We start from the raw sequence: 13,314 nt of genomic DNA on the forward strand, positions 1-13,314 counted from the left end.
TCATTCTAGTTGATGTAATTAATGGAAAAAATTTTGGTTTTTTTTCTTGTGTTTGTCTCATTATTCATTTTTTTTTTTTTTTTTTTTTTTTTTTTTTTTGATAATAAATCTCATTAATCATCGGATGAGAATAAAGAGTTTTTATAAAATACCTTTTTTTTTTTAATACATTTCAGGACGTGCTAGTGGTCTTTTGTATGCTGGCGCGCAATCATCACCTGATGTTGGTGCCAGCACGGTATTAGCTGGCGATACATCAATGGGTGGCTTTGGCGGTTCGGAAGCGCATGCCAATGGTCTAGTAGCAGGAAGTAGCCGCAGTGTTTCGTTTAATGGCAATCCACAAAATGTGCAGCAACCGCCTGCAATGGCAAACGATGATGCAAACGCTATACAAAGAATACGTCCACCAAAAAAATATCAAACGCAATTCACGGTAAATGAATCAATCAACTCAAAACAAGTAAAAAAAAAGTAAAGTGAATCACGACCCGCCATTAAATATTCTACACCATCCTGCACTTATTCATGTAATGACTTTTTAAAATAAAACGTTATGTGGGAAGTGGTCGAGAAAGTTTTCCGATCCCAAACATTTTCAATAGCCTTGATCCTTCGGCCAAAGCATCTCGTTTCATCAAAATATTTCTAAAACTGCGGGACGGGCGGACAGACAGCCAGGCAAGCTCAGATAAATGCAAAAAATGATTCTGAATAAATCGGTATAAAGAACAGAGCGTATCTATCTTCAAGTCCTTCCGGGTGTTACATGCTTCCACTTAAATATAATATACTTTTGTACAACAAGTGGTGTAGGATATTAAAAGAAACAAATTTCTTTTATGTTATCAAAAATATATAAAGAAATACTTCCGTTTTTGCGTTGTTTGCGAGAGAAAAAATTTTTAAGGAAAACTTATGAATTTCATTAATTTTTTTTATTATTATTATCGTGATTGCCCTGACATGCCACAACTATTATCATTACCATCGTCGCTTAATACATTATCATCGTTAATATTAAATAAGCCGCAAAACATATTTATTGATTATCGTGAGCAACTACAACAACAACAACAAGAACAAGGACAAGAACAACGACCATTAGCAACCATAGACATGACCGCAAAAGCGACTACAATAACAATAACAACATCATCGCCATTAACATCAGCCATTAGCACAGAAGATACTCAAAACATACAATTCAACAACGACGCATATGTGAGTCAAAAACCTCATACTTTCATAAAACCAATTAATAATCCGTCTCAACGTATTGATGACAAGCAAAATGCTTCTGTTGCTTTACAGCGGCCGACAATCAGCAGAAACGTCCCGATCGGTGACACGCAAAGGACCCAAATACAAAGTTTCAATGACTCGAGTTACGTAACAAAACAACGTAATAAATATCGTTATAGGCAACGTCATCCTAAACGCAACGAACAACGGCGAAGAGCTTATCAAAACGGTGTCAAAACCGGCAAAACAATACGCTCAAAAAGCGTGTATAGAACAGTAGAAGCAACACAGAACACATGGCCCTTGGCTGTGCATGCACAGCAACAACAGGTAGACTGGAAAATTTTAAAAACATAAGCAAGTCCTCAAGGCTTTTTGAATGTTTTTTTTTTTTTTTTTTTTTTTTTTTTTTTAGGAAATTCTTTATGCTTGCGAATAAGGTAGCGTATCACCTTGGAACTTGTATTCACAACATCGCAGTTTATTTGCAAAAAGCCTAAAATTCCGTCGTTTTATTTATTAATTTACATTGAGTTAATATTTTAATCAAAAATAATTGGCTTTCATTGCTTTGACTTACATTACCCCCAGCTTCCGTTTGCAATTATAATTGTATTAATTTATTGCTAATAATTTAATCCCACCAAAGAACGAACGTCTAAAGCATATTTCAAATTTGAGATATCCGATTAAATCTTGCTTAATATCACTGCCAAATTTGATTTATGTTATTTATCCAATTTTTTTGCTTACTTGTAAGGATGCCAAACAAATAAATCCGATTCGCCGCTTGTTTATTTATTATTGCAATTTAACGCTTAATTTAATTTTCTTGGTTTACATACATACATTAGTTTGCAAAAATTTTAACTAATAAATAAATGATATATTTAAGTGAAGAAAGTAGTTTGAAGTAAAACCTTATCCTAGTGTTACAAAAAGGAGTTTGAAGTATAACCTAATTCTAATCCTAATCCTAACACACGATGAAGATCCCCTGTTATATAAAAAAAAAAGAAAAGAAAAAACCAAGAGTAGAGGGTGGAATAAATCGGTTTGCAAGGTTGGAGCGGTTGGCGAAGCACAACTACCTTCCAATCCTAGCAAACACAGAGCAGCAACTTACTTGGAGTCGATCCAAGGTTTCCCATCATTTGTGCCAGTTCCCTCGTGTCGTACATGGAAAGTCTGCTCATTGCATTTTATTTTTTAATTCCTATGATTACGTAACTCTAGGAGTTTTTGTGCATCCACTTCTGTGCAAATCGCTCAAAACTGCCTTTCGAGCAATGTTCAGTTTCGCAGCTAAGTAATATCTTCCATAACTTTTTGAAAAATTTTAATCCACTTTATCAGCTATTGGGACCATCAGAGGGCGAAGAGAAATTTTCAGAACGGAAACGAACAAATCATTTACCAACTGACGATTTTGATGCAGCGTCTTCACTATAAACCCCAAAAAACTTTTCACAAGTCTACGAAGCAGCGCCCGTCATGATCAAAGTGATATTATAAAATGTAACGAATTTTTTCAGTATTTTGGGTCATTTCGAAAACGCAATGAGTTGACTCTGCTCTTTAATTTTTCACATCTGGTTCACATAAGGCATGGCTTGGTAGGATCAGTATTGCTTAAGTTAGGCCAGATTCTAATCATTTATCTTCTTTTCAATAAATAACATTATGCACATATATACCGTATGTGTTTTTCAAGTGTAGCCATCTTAATGAACGGAATACGAATATTTTTCAACTGAACTTTAAAATGACTCCACAATGAGGATGTGTGCCAAAAATTTTACACAAACATTCACTATGCAAATTATCGACAAAAAATTTTTGGCTTATTTTGCTTTAATTTTGTAGGTGTGATTGTGGTCCTAGCATAAGAATGCTTAGGCAAGCTAAGAAACTTATCTTCGAAGGTTTTTCGAAACTAAGCGCATAAGAAATTTTTGACACGTATTTCTCTTAAAGCTTTTGAAAAAGTTCATTAGAATCTAGAGTCCAGAGTTGCACACATTTGCTTCAAAGCAGAGATTAATAAAATCATTCTCAATGATTTCCTCAATAATTGCGAACTTTGAAAAGGCATCAGCATCGGCGTAGAAAGAACTATCGGTTTTTAATACCTATGAGCAAAAGATGCTCTTACATACACACCTCATACCTTGAATTTGTAAATGGTTTAGCAGCAATCCTGTCCCTTAAAAGAAATTTTATTTTCTTTGTTCGCGTAATATAAATAAATGTTAATTAAGAATTAAAAATAATTTTCATGTGGGGAGAAAAAATTGTAAAAAACTATAAAAAAAAAATCCGAAAACCTTTGAATCCATTGTACAAGTCACCAAATGTAATTAAAGGGTTTCATAACATAAATCACATCAAAGCCAAGCTTAAAACAAAAACAACTAGACTTTTTCAATTTTAATTGGAATTTTTATTCATATTCATATAGAACCGTACAAACTCAATTATTTTTGGCATTGAAACCACCGATATTTTTTATATACCTATTTCTAGGTCATTTTAGTTCACAAACTTTGCGTCGTTGCTCTAGTCGCAAACGTGAGGATAGAAAGAACCCAAGATAAAAAAAAGGTTACGATCTATCCACAAACACCCCCACGTTGAAGACAACCTCGCAAAAACACAGACTTTTTTTTTGCTTTCGAAATCGTTAAAATATTGGTGAAAATGTTCGCCAAAACCATCAGCATATGCTCTCCCGAAATGGTCTCTGTCCAATCAGAGAAAAAAATGTAATTCCAATTCATTGCCAATGCTGAAGGCACATGAAGATGATCCTGGCGGACAGCTGAGAAGCAATGTTTCGGAAAAGTCTTCACGCTATCGAAAGTCATAGATAAAAATATGAAAAAAACATCATTGCTTTTCCGAGGTTGTTTCGTTGCACATCTAAACGGCTTCCACCCATTTCCCAACTTCCTATTCTTAATCGATCAAGGAATCTTTACGCATTTTAAATGATGCCATAATAACTTAAAAAAAATACTTCTGCTTGCAAATACAAGTTTATCTCGAGATCAAATGCTTTTCCCTGTTAAAGCAACTAGCTAAAAAGTGTTTCTAGAACGCAGGATGTACAAGCTATATATCGGGAAAGAAATAAAAACATTGTGTTGTAATACGACTCACTATTAAACAACCTAAGCGACCTTGCTTCATACAATGATTCATATAATCGTTCTTCAAAACAAAGCCTTATATTCCGAATGGTCGAAAAAGTGGTCCGATCAAATCCATCTTATTAAAACGTCTAAAAGATTGCGCCCTCCAGCTTGAACACAAGCTGCCAAAATGGACAGACGGCCATACAAGAAATTTATTCTCAATCAATCGGTATAACAAAAGGTGGATCTATCTCAAGTCCTTTTGCGGATTGTGTAGCGGATGTTGCAGGAAAATTTTATAGGGGAAGTGATCAAAAAAGTGATCCAATCGAAAACATTTCCAATAGCGGTCACATAACGCAATCATCAAAAATATCTTTAATGTGTTGGTAACATGTTATTTGAACAAACTATACAAGACGGACGGACGGACGGAGAAGCTTCATAAAAGCTTAATAAAATTTCAGTCTACATCAAGATCTTCTAAGCGCTGCATACATGCACACATAATTAATGTACACTTATGACGCAACTGAATAGTGTAGGATAGAAAGAGGATTTTTGCTTTAGATTTAAATATCATAAGTAAATAAATTAGTAGAGCGAGGCTATTAAAAATTCGCGTAAAACGAATATAATGTATTTTCAATTTTTACTCCGGGAATCAAAACAAATTATTATTTAATGCACCAATGCTTTCTAATCTACTTTCAGTTTTTATTATAACACAATACATACACGCCTAGGTAGATGAGTAAGGGGGTAAATTGAAGGGCAATTTTTCAACTAAAACTTTTCATACACTTATCTTCAAGTTACACCCAATCATAATAAAGTTTGTGGGAAAAAATTTAAAAAAAAAAAAAACTCCAAAGGCTGTCAAAACTATGGTAATCGATGGGCAGACTTTAACTTACTTTATAACAAAAACAAAAAAAAAAATCCAAACCTACTGTTTCCTATATAGAAACAGCACTCCATAACACACACACACGCACATACAGGCTTAGGTTGTGAATTATTAATAATTTTTCTTTGTTCAATTTTTTTTTTTTTTTTCATTTTTCAATAAGACCAAAGCAAATAGATATAAGTGCGTACGTAATTTTATATATAATAGGTTTACGGAAAATTTCTGTCCGTTTCGGTGATGAGAAATTTCAACAAGTATACGCATATTCAATTGGCACATATTTGGCTCTCTCTTAGCAAGTGAACGGAAACGAAAATGATTCACGAGTCGTGATCGTGTACTTGTGACTACTGATATATTAGGTATTTTGATCACTTTTGCACTTGAAAGAGTCAGTTATTGAAAAAGATCGGTACAAACATATTACTCAATTTCTATCCTACTGGTAAGATGGCTATACCTTGTCGAAAGAACAATACTGGCAGCCATTCCACGATCGACTCAGCTTCTCGCTTCTTCAGAAATTAGAAACAGATTACCAACCAAGTCATGCTATATCGATCTGAAAAAGTGGCAACCAGAAGGCGCTGTGCCTGATAAGTACGTTACGTGCGGCAGAACTTCCGATTTGAGCTGTGGCCGAGCGTTGGCATGCAATGGGATGACTTCATGTTTGTTATCCGCTATTGATTGTCTTTTTCGCAACAATACAACGTTCAATTCGTTTAATCGATGTCGGTAGATGTCTGCACTAACAGTTTCATACGGTTTTGGCAGCTCGTAGTGCACTGGACCTTGCAGATCCCACCGTACGCGCAGCAAAACTTTATGACCATAAATATTCGATATGGGTGCTTGGCTTTGTTGTAGTAGGTCTACTTTTTATCGCCAGAGAGTTTGAGCTAGCTTTTTGCCCAATCTTCCAGCCTTGTAACTTATTGTTTTCGAACTTTTGTTTAGCCTATCAGGTCGAAACCGACTTTTGTGATAAGATTGAATAGCGTGATGGAGTAGTCTTTGATAATCTTCGACGACAAGTTTCATCAAACGAAACAGCAAAAGTTATGAAGGTTGGAAGTGCAATTTTGAGCGCGCCCTAATGACTGTAGGCATACGCTGAATAATTCAACAATGCTAAATGGAAAACTTTTATTTTATGTAATTTGCATTAACTTATCACTTTCGTCTATAGAAGTCGCTGATCGAAATATTTGCAAAATGCTATTGGTTCACTTACGCCATTGCATTTTGTATGACTTCCAACAACGAAGAGATCCTACAGAAGCTTGTAGAAATTCGTTTGTGTGTGTGTGGTGAAGATGTAGTTTTTGATAGAGCCTATGGAAGATGGATTGAAAAATTTCAAATAAATGATTCGATCTTTCCGATAAGCAACGCCCGGGTCGGCGACAATACTGCCAAAGTAATGTAAGATCCTTTTCTTTTTTTAAATAATGGAAGATTATGGAAAGTCTTGACTGAGTTCAACAAACCATCTCGGCCTTTATTCGGAAACTAGTACAGAACTTTCCCGTACATCTAATACATAATAGTAAATGGTTTTGACATCAAATGTTTGCTCTTTAAAACGATGATATTTTTCTAAAATAAAAAAAAAGTCCATAATTGCGGTTTTTTTTTTTTTCAAATATTAAATAAGTTTTTGTTATGGTTACGAGGGCATAAATTATTCCTATCACTTAAATTTTTAATAATATTTTACGAAAAAATGTCTGGTTGATATAAAATGAAAAATTATTTTAATAAAAAGCTTCAAAGGTTGGGTTTTAAATATAAAAAAAAAAAAAAAACCAATTTCAAGAACTTTTCAAAACAAAAGGTTTTTCCACATTTTGCTCTTACAGAAAGCACATACGGAACGTCGCCAACTTATCGCAGATACGCAGCCGAACGTGAACAGTATCAACACTAACGCTAATGCTCAAGTCAGTGCTAATACGGATTTCAATACACATTCGAACGCGAACGCTGACGCTGACGCCAATGCTAACACGAATGTTAAAACTGTTGTTCGCTCGCGAAAAGTCATACAAACGCAGCCTTCTACTACTACTGGAGTAAATTCAAATTTGGGAATAAGCTACAATGCCCAAGCTAACGGTGACATGGTTCGCAGTGCGTTGCAGGTTTGTCGCCAATAATTCCGACGATTGATGTCTTCACTGAAATGTATTTCAATTTCTACCTTTCAGATACCTATCGGAATTTTGCAATCATTACAGCAATCTCTGTCAGGTCTAAGCGCCTCGAAAACTGTAACGGTTAATAAACATATTTCGAAATAATTTTTAACAACATTTCGGATATCTACAGAAAAAATTATAAAAAAAATTAAATTACATTTTAATTAAGATTTTGTATCAAAAAAAAAAAATAAAATAAATAAAATAAAATACTTTTTTTTACAATTAATTGACTGTAAGTATGTTTCCGTGGCTCTTAGTTCACTTGGAGACTTAATGGTAAAAAAAGAGTAAATCGCAGATGATCAGTTTGATCTAATTACATTAAAATGATTTATCTTAAGAAACATCGAAACGATCGCCTGGGTTTGATTGCCACATTGACGGTTTAAAAAACATTAAACTCGATCATGGAACTTATATATATAACGGATTTTCGGAAAAACCTTCGAAAACTTCTTTCCGTCGCTGATCGAATCTTTTTTTTGATTAACTTTTTTCTCAAATAATTATCAATGAAAAGAATTTTTGATAATTTTGCTATCGTTTTGTTAGGTTCCGCCTTGATATATATTTTTCAAGTATGTAGTGCACTGGATTTCCCGCTCCGTTCATAACACTCAGCCATAACGGTCAGATGTCCAATAAAATAGTAAATGCATAACTTACGGGGAAAAGACAATAACCCCTCATTAACCCTGGGAATTAAATTCGTACTCATTACCTTCAATGCGCTCGAATATAATTTCAACGCTTAAACAAGTAAAAACACCACCTTGCCTTACACTGTTATCCATATAACCAACTTCTTTTGAGAAGTAAAAGAAGAAGAAGAGAAGAAGTTATATGGGAAGTGATCGGAAAAGTGGTCCGATTCGAGCCGCTTCTAATAGCTTTCGCTGTTAAGCCAAAACATGTCAGCATATAGTTTAAACAAAAGAATATAAGATGCGCGAATGGACAGACAAACTTAATGAAAGCTTAATAAAAGATGATTCTACGCCAAGTCTTGGCTTTTGCATACATCTGCACAAACTTAGTACCACAAGTTGTGCAGTGTATTATTTATTTATTTATTTATTTATTTATTTATTTATTTATTCCACTTACACAAGAAACTGAACTAAAACAAAATGGGAGTCGAGTTCAATTGACTCTTAAGTAAATCTTAAAATTAATTAATAATAAAACTTAGTATAAGTACAATAAAACAAATAAGGAGGAAAAAAAGAAAAAAAAAAAAAAAAGCATGTACACAATTAGCATAGAGCCACACCCACAACCGATACAGGACCAAATTGCAAGTGAACCCCTAAGCCATCGCAAACATGCATAAGCTTGGCAACCGATAATTGTTAACAACAAATTAATTTTCGACTCATTATGACATATTCAAGGTTAAGTCAGTTTAAGTACGACATAGGTAAATCGCGCGTATTAAGCAATGTTGCTTTAATGGACTTTAAAGAGTCCGTTAATGAGAATAAATGATAGACGTCATTTAGGTTCTTGTAAACAACTCTGAGCGGGTTAAACAGTTCAAAATTATATTTGCATTGACTAAGCTTTATCAAAAACCAATCAAGCCTCATTCCTGTCATACAAGTCACTTAGATTATACAAAGACATGAGCCGCTCACAGCCCGAAGCGGTTAACTTATTTGTTACATTTAAAATACCTTTTTCTAATAATTGGGCTTAAGACGCTACATGACAGTAATTTTTAGAGCCATTGAATAATAATAAGTATCTTTTTTTCTACAAAAGGTAGAGAAAGAGAGAGAGAGAGAGAGAGAAAAGGGCAAACGTATACAAATTTATGAATGGATATTTTCAACTTTATTCTGTTACCGTGTTATACGAGCCCACTTTACATGAACACGTTTACGAACCCGTCTTATATGAATACGTATTATACGAGAGTTTAGTGTATGTCACTTCAGTAACGCGTTAGCGTTAGAATTGGTCCATTCAAAAGGATGCATATACAAATAGTTTGAGTTTGTTTGAAACTGAAGCGGCCATTAACTGGGATACAAGCTTCCACAGGAGCTTGTGAAAGTTGAGAAACAGTTAAAAAAAAAAGATGTTATTTAGTTCAGTTTTTTTATATACATAAGTAATAATCTTTTAATCGTTTGTGAATAGTTGGCATCTGGTTTCAGCCTTAATCTGTTGACCTCGCTTCAAAGTCTACAAAGTTTGTAAAATATATTGTTTTGAAAAACAGTAAAAACGTTTTAGTATATCTTTAAAGACTTCTTCCATTAATTTCATGCGTGCAATAAACATTTCTCAGCCGGCTAGAACAACTTTTTGCAACAACTTTTAATGGTTTCCTTCAAATCATTTTCCTTAAATAAATTGTTTGCCAGCGCATATCACCGAGGTTTTCGCGACAAGTGCTGTATTTATTTAGAAATGTTCCTGGTGCTCGTTAACCGTGAAAATCCACAAAACACACATCGCTACAGCCTTACGCTAGATACACACGCAGTTAAACGAATGTTTGTGTTATTGGCCAAAAAAGAAGAAGAAAAAAAGCTTGTAAATATTTATTTTCCATTGTGTGGGAAATGAAAGTTTACAGCTTTGATTACCTTTAACTTTACTTTTTAGTGATCGGTTAAATGTAAACAAGTTGTCCTAGGGAAGTGCACTTTTAAATTCAGCGAATACCTGAACACACAAAAGCACTACGAAACACTTAGAGAACGCTAGAGAGAGAGAGCAAATCGGTATAAGTGTAGATTAATGCTACTATTGAAGTGCAAACGTCTTGCATTTTATACCTTAAAGATGTAATGGAAATGGATGAAAATGGAGGAAAAATTTATAATGCGTAGGTGTGGCTGATTTTTTATATGTGGTATTTAAAGCGAATATTTCGATATTTGCGAACTTGAATACGTGTACCACAGGAATTAATTGAAGCATGAACAGACGGACTGACATCATGATAGAATAGTCCAGATTTGATATTGATCAATTATGCGTAGACGAAGCTTCTTTCTAAGTGCTGCAAAAGTTCGCATAAAAGAATGAAATTTCAGTATTCTTTAATATTGATTGATTGATTGATTGATTGGGCACTGCCGATATTTTCCCACCTATTGAATATAGATGTAAATTTTTATCGTTGTATCTATCTATTTTAGTTTAGAAGTGACGAGCAAAAAAAAAACAATTGTTTCTTTATAGATGTGTGAACTATAATTTCATCCTTTGACCGATTTGGCTCAATTTCAGTACTAAACCGAAGGAAACCCTAAAGGAAAGTGGTCGAAAACCAAGTCGTTTCCGAATCATTTTGAACGACGTTCGTCCTTAAGCCAAGGCACGCCGGTATACCAAATTTCATCAAAAAATATCCCCAAAAAATTCCGACCCGTAGATTTAAAGACGCCTGCCGGACCGACGAACAACAAGCTTAGCTCGATTCAGAAAATGTGTCTGACTGGATAGGGTAATAAAACGTGAGTGCATCTCAAGACACTCTGGCTGTTGTAAACATCCACACCAGCTTAATATACTTTTAAAATATGACAAATATTCACTAATATCCGATTATAACGACTACAAATTCGCCCCAGGCTTTCTATAAATGAATAACAAACAAACAATAATGATGCGCACACATTGAAAATGTTTTCTAATTATAGTAGATCTTAACAAATGACCTCTTAAAAAGGAGTTGGAGGACAACTTGTGACATAACCTCAAAAAAAATAAATAAATAAATACATAAAGGAGAATGTGGCACTCGGATGAAAGAGCCCTATATATGAAATTAAGTTTTATCTTAGTCGAGTGAATGTTGGCCTATTGCAAAGTATTTTCACATATCTCTTATCTGCTATAATTTTAAAAAATAATTCAAATCAAATAAAAAAACTTTGAGATTTGAATTTCCTTATGCTTGGGTAATTTTAGCGTGTTATCAAATTAAGCCGCTAAAAGCCCACTGAAGATATGTATAATTTAACCTTCAACTTCCATGATTTCCGAGTTTGAAAACATATGCAAGAAATGATTGCGAATCAGTTGACGCTAAATTCACATTTTATAAAGAGTATTATTTGATGTTACGCAACAAGGCATAATCAAATATATTCTTATACATCGGTGTAGCGTGTATATATTATTTTCTTGTGCACAAAGAATGAAGAAAATGAAAGGAAAAAGAAATTCTTAAAATAAGAAACCTCTGCAAACAATTTAAAAGAATGAAAGAAAAAAAAGGAAATAATGAATAAATAAATTCACCGGAAACGGAAATTAGTTAAACAAGTAGAAAAATTTTTCAAAAGACAATAATAATGAGAATTTAGCATGCAAACTGTAAAGGATAGGTAAGAGTAAAAAATATTCAAATGAAGTTAGATAGAGAATGAAAATGAGATGCCAGCGGAAACAAATATTCGGTAGAATAAATCAAAAATATAAAATGACACAAAAAAAAAAAGATACACAAATTTAATGCCCGGATAAGTTATCTTATTAAGCAGCATTCAGGAAAAGTATCTCATTACATTAATTATTATCTTTGTAGTTATTTTTTTTTTTTTTTTGTACAACCATCACGACAGATATATTCATTTATTAAAATGCCTGCAAAACCTAGAAAGAAGCTTCAGATACCCTATACAGTATATATATATTCCTAGTCAGTTCTATATTGTGAAACAATTTAAACGTATCCGTCTGTCTGTCCTTTTGCTTAATATCTGTTTTAAACCATCCGCTGACCACAAAAATGAAGCCATCGACTTCAAATTTGCCAAAAACATTGACGGAAACGTTCTTGCGCGCAGTTTGGTATTGAGAATGAACCAAATTGGTCAACGAACACGTCCACGGTAGATTGGGTTCTTTGCTCATTGCCCATAAGCTACAGCAGATAAGTGTACGAAAATTGTAACGAATATTCTGTTCATGATACTATGATAGTATCTGCGAGAAAATTAAAAAAATTGGCCACGCTTCTCCAATACTATAGAGAATCAAAATTTATCGAGTAACGAACTAATATATCGGTTTTTGTAAAAACTTTTCCAATGATATACAGCAAAAGGGAGAGTAATTGACATCAGCGGAATCATCTACAAATACGGTCGCATTGTTACTCCTACTCCGTTTGAAAAACGGTAATCAAAAACTGTTGAAAACATTTGAAAAGTCAATGTTAACCAATCAATTTTATAATTAATAAATTCGTTGACTCTTTTACAACGCTTGTTGTACAAGGATCTGTTAGGATTATGCGTGCGTATACAAGGCCCAGAATAACTTGAGATAGACACACGTTCTATTGCACCCATCGGACCACTTTCTGATTCGGTCTAACCTTACTTGTTGGTCTGTCGGATGTCAGTCCATGGTTTGTTGTGTTCGACCTACAGACGAGAATTTTTGAGATATTTTGATGAAGATCGAATGACAGATATTGATTCGACCACTTTCGCTTTATTTTAAAATGTCGTTATATGAAAAACTGTAGGGTGGTTTAGGATATTTTATGGTGTGCCGCGAACCACAATAATCTTTTTAGATGCTTGTACAATGATTTACTCTACTATGAAAATGCTCTGCACTGTTAAACATGAACAAGACGAGAAGACTCATAGGACGCAAATTGCAAGCTACACTGCGCTGAGGTAAGCTGCATCGTCCACATCATTTTAAATAAGAATAAATGGGGCAATAATATGAAAAACGAAATCATTTTTTTAAGAAATGAGGGCGACGTCTATCGGCTTGTGGTCGAAGACGAACTAAGTGAACAACTTTAATTGATTCCTGACAAAAAGACGGC

General features: G+C 34.0%; 1 protein-coding gene across 2 annotated transcripts in view; it reads left to right on the forward strand.

The window, feature by feature from the left end:
- Positions 1-7,602, forward strand: part of LOC119635627 — a 30,584-nt gene extending 22,982 nt beyond the window's left edge. Inside the window, exons 3-6 of one of the 2 annotated variants that reach the window (XM_038030515.1) lie at positions 177-436; positions 1,315-1,575; positions 7,161-7,442; positions 7,509-7,602. In XM_038030515.1, coding sequence (XP_037886443.1) covers positions 177-436; positions 1,315-1,575; positions 7,161-7,442; positions 7,509-7,601 — 896 coding nt within the window. In that variant the 3' untranslated portion in view covers position 7,602. The remainder of the gene's footprint in view (positions 1-176; positions 437-1,314; positions 1,576-7,160; positions 7,443-7,508) is intronic. The other variant, XM_038030516.1, reaches the window with a different exon arrangement.
- The last annotated feature ends 5,712 nt before the right edge of the window (positions 7,603-13,314 follow it).

The sequence above is a fragment of the Glossina fuscipes genome, unplaced genomic scaffold (genome assembly GCF_014805625.2).
Source record: "Glossina fuscipes isolate IAEA_lab_2018 unplaced genomic scaffold, Yale_Gfus_2 27, whole genome shotgun sequence".
Lineage (NCBI taxonomy): Eukaryota > Metazoa > Arthropoda > Insecta > Diptera > Glossinidae > Glossina > Glossina fuscipes.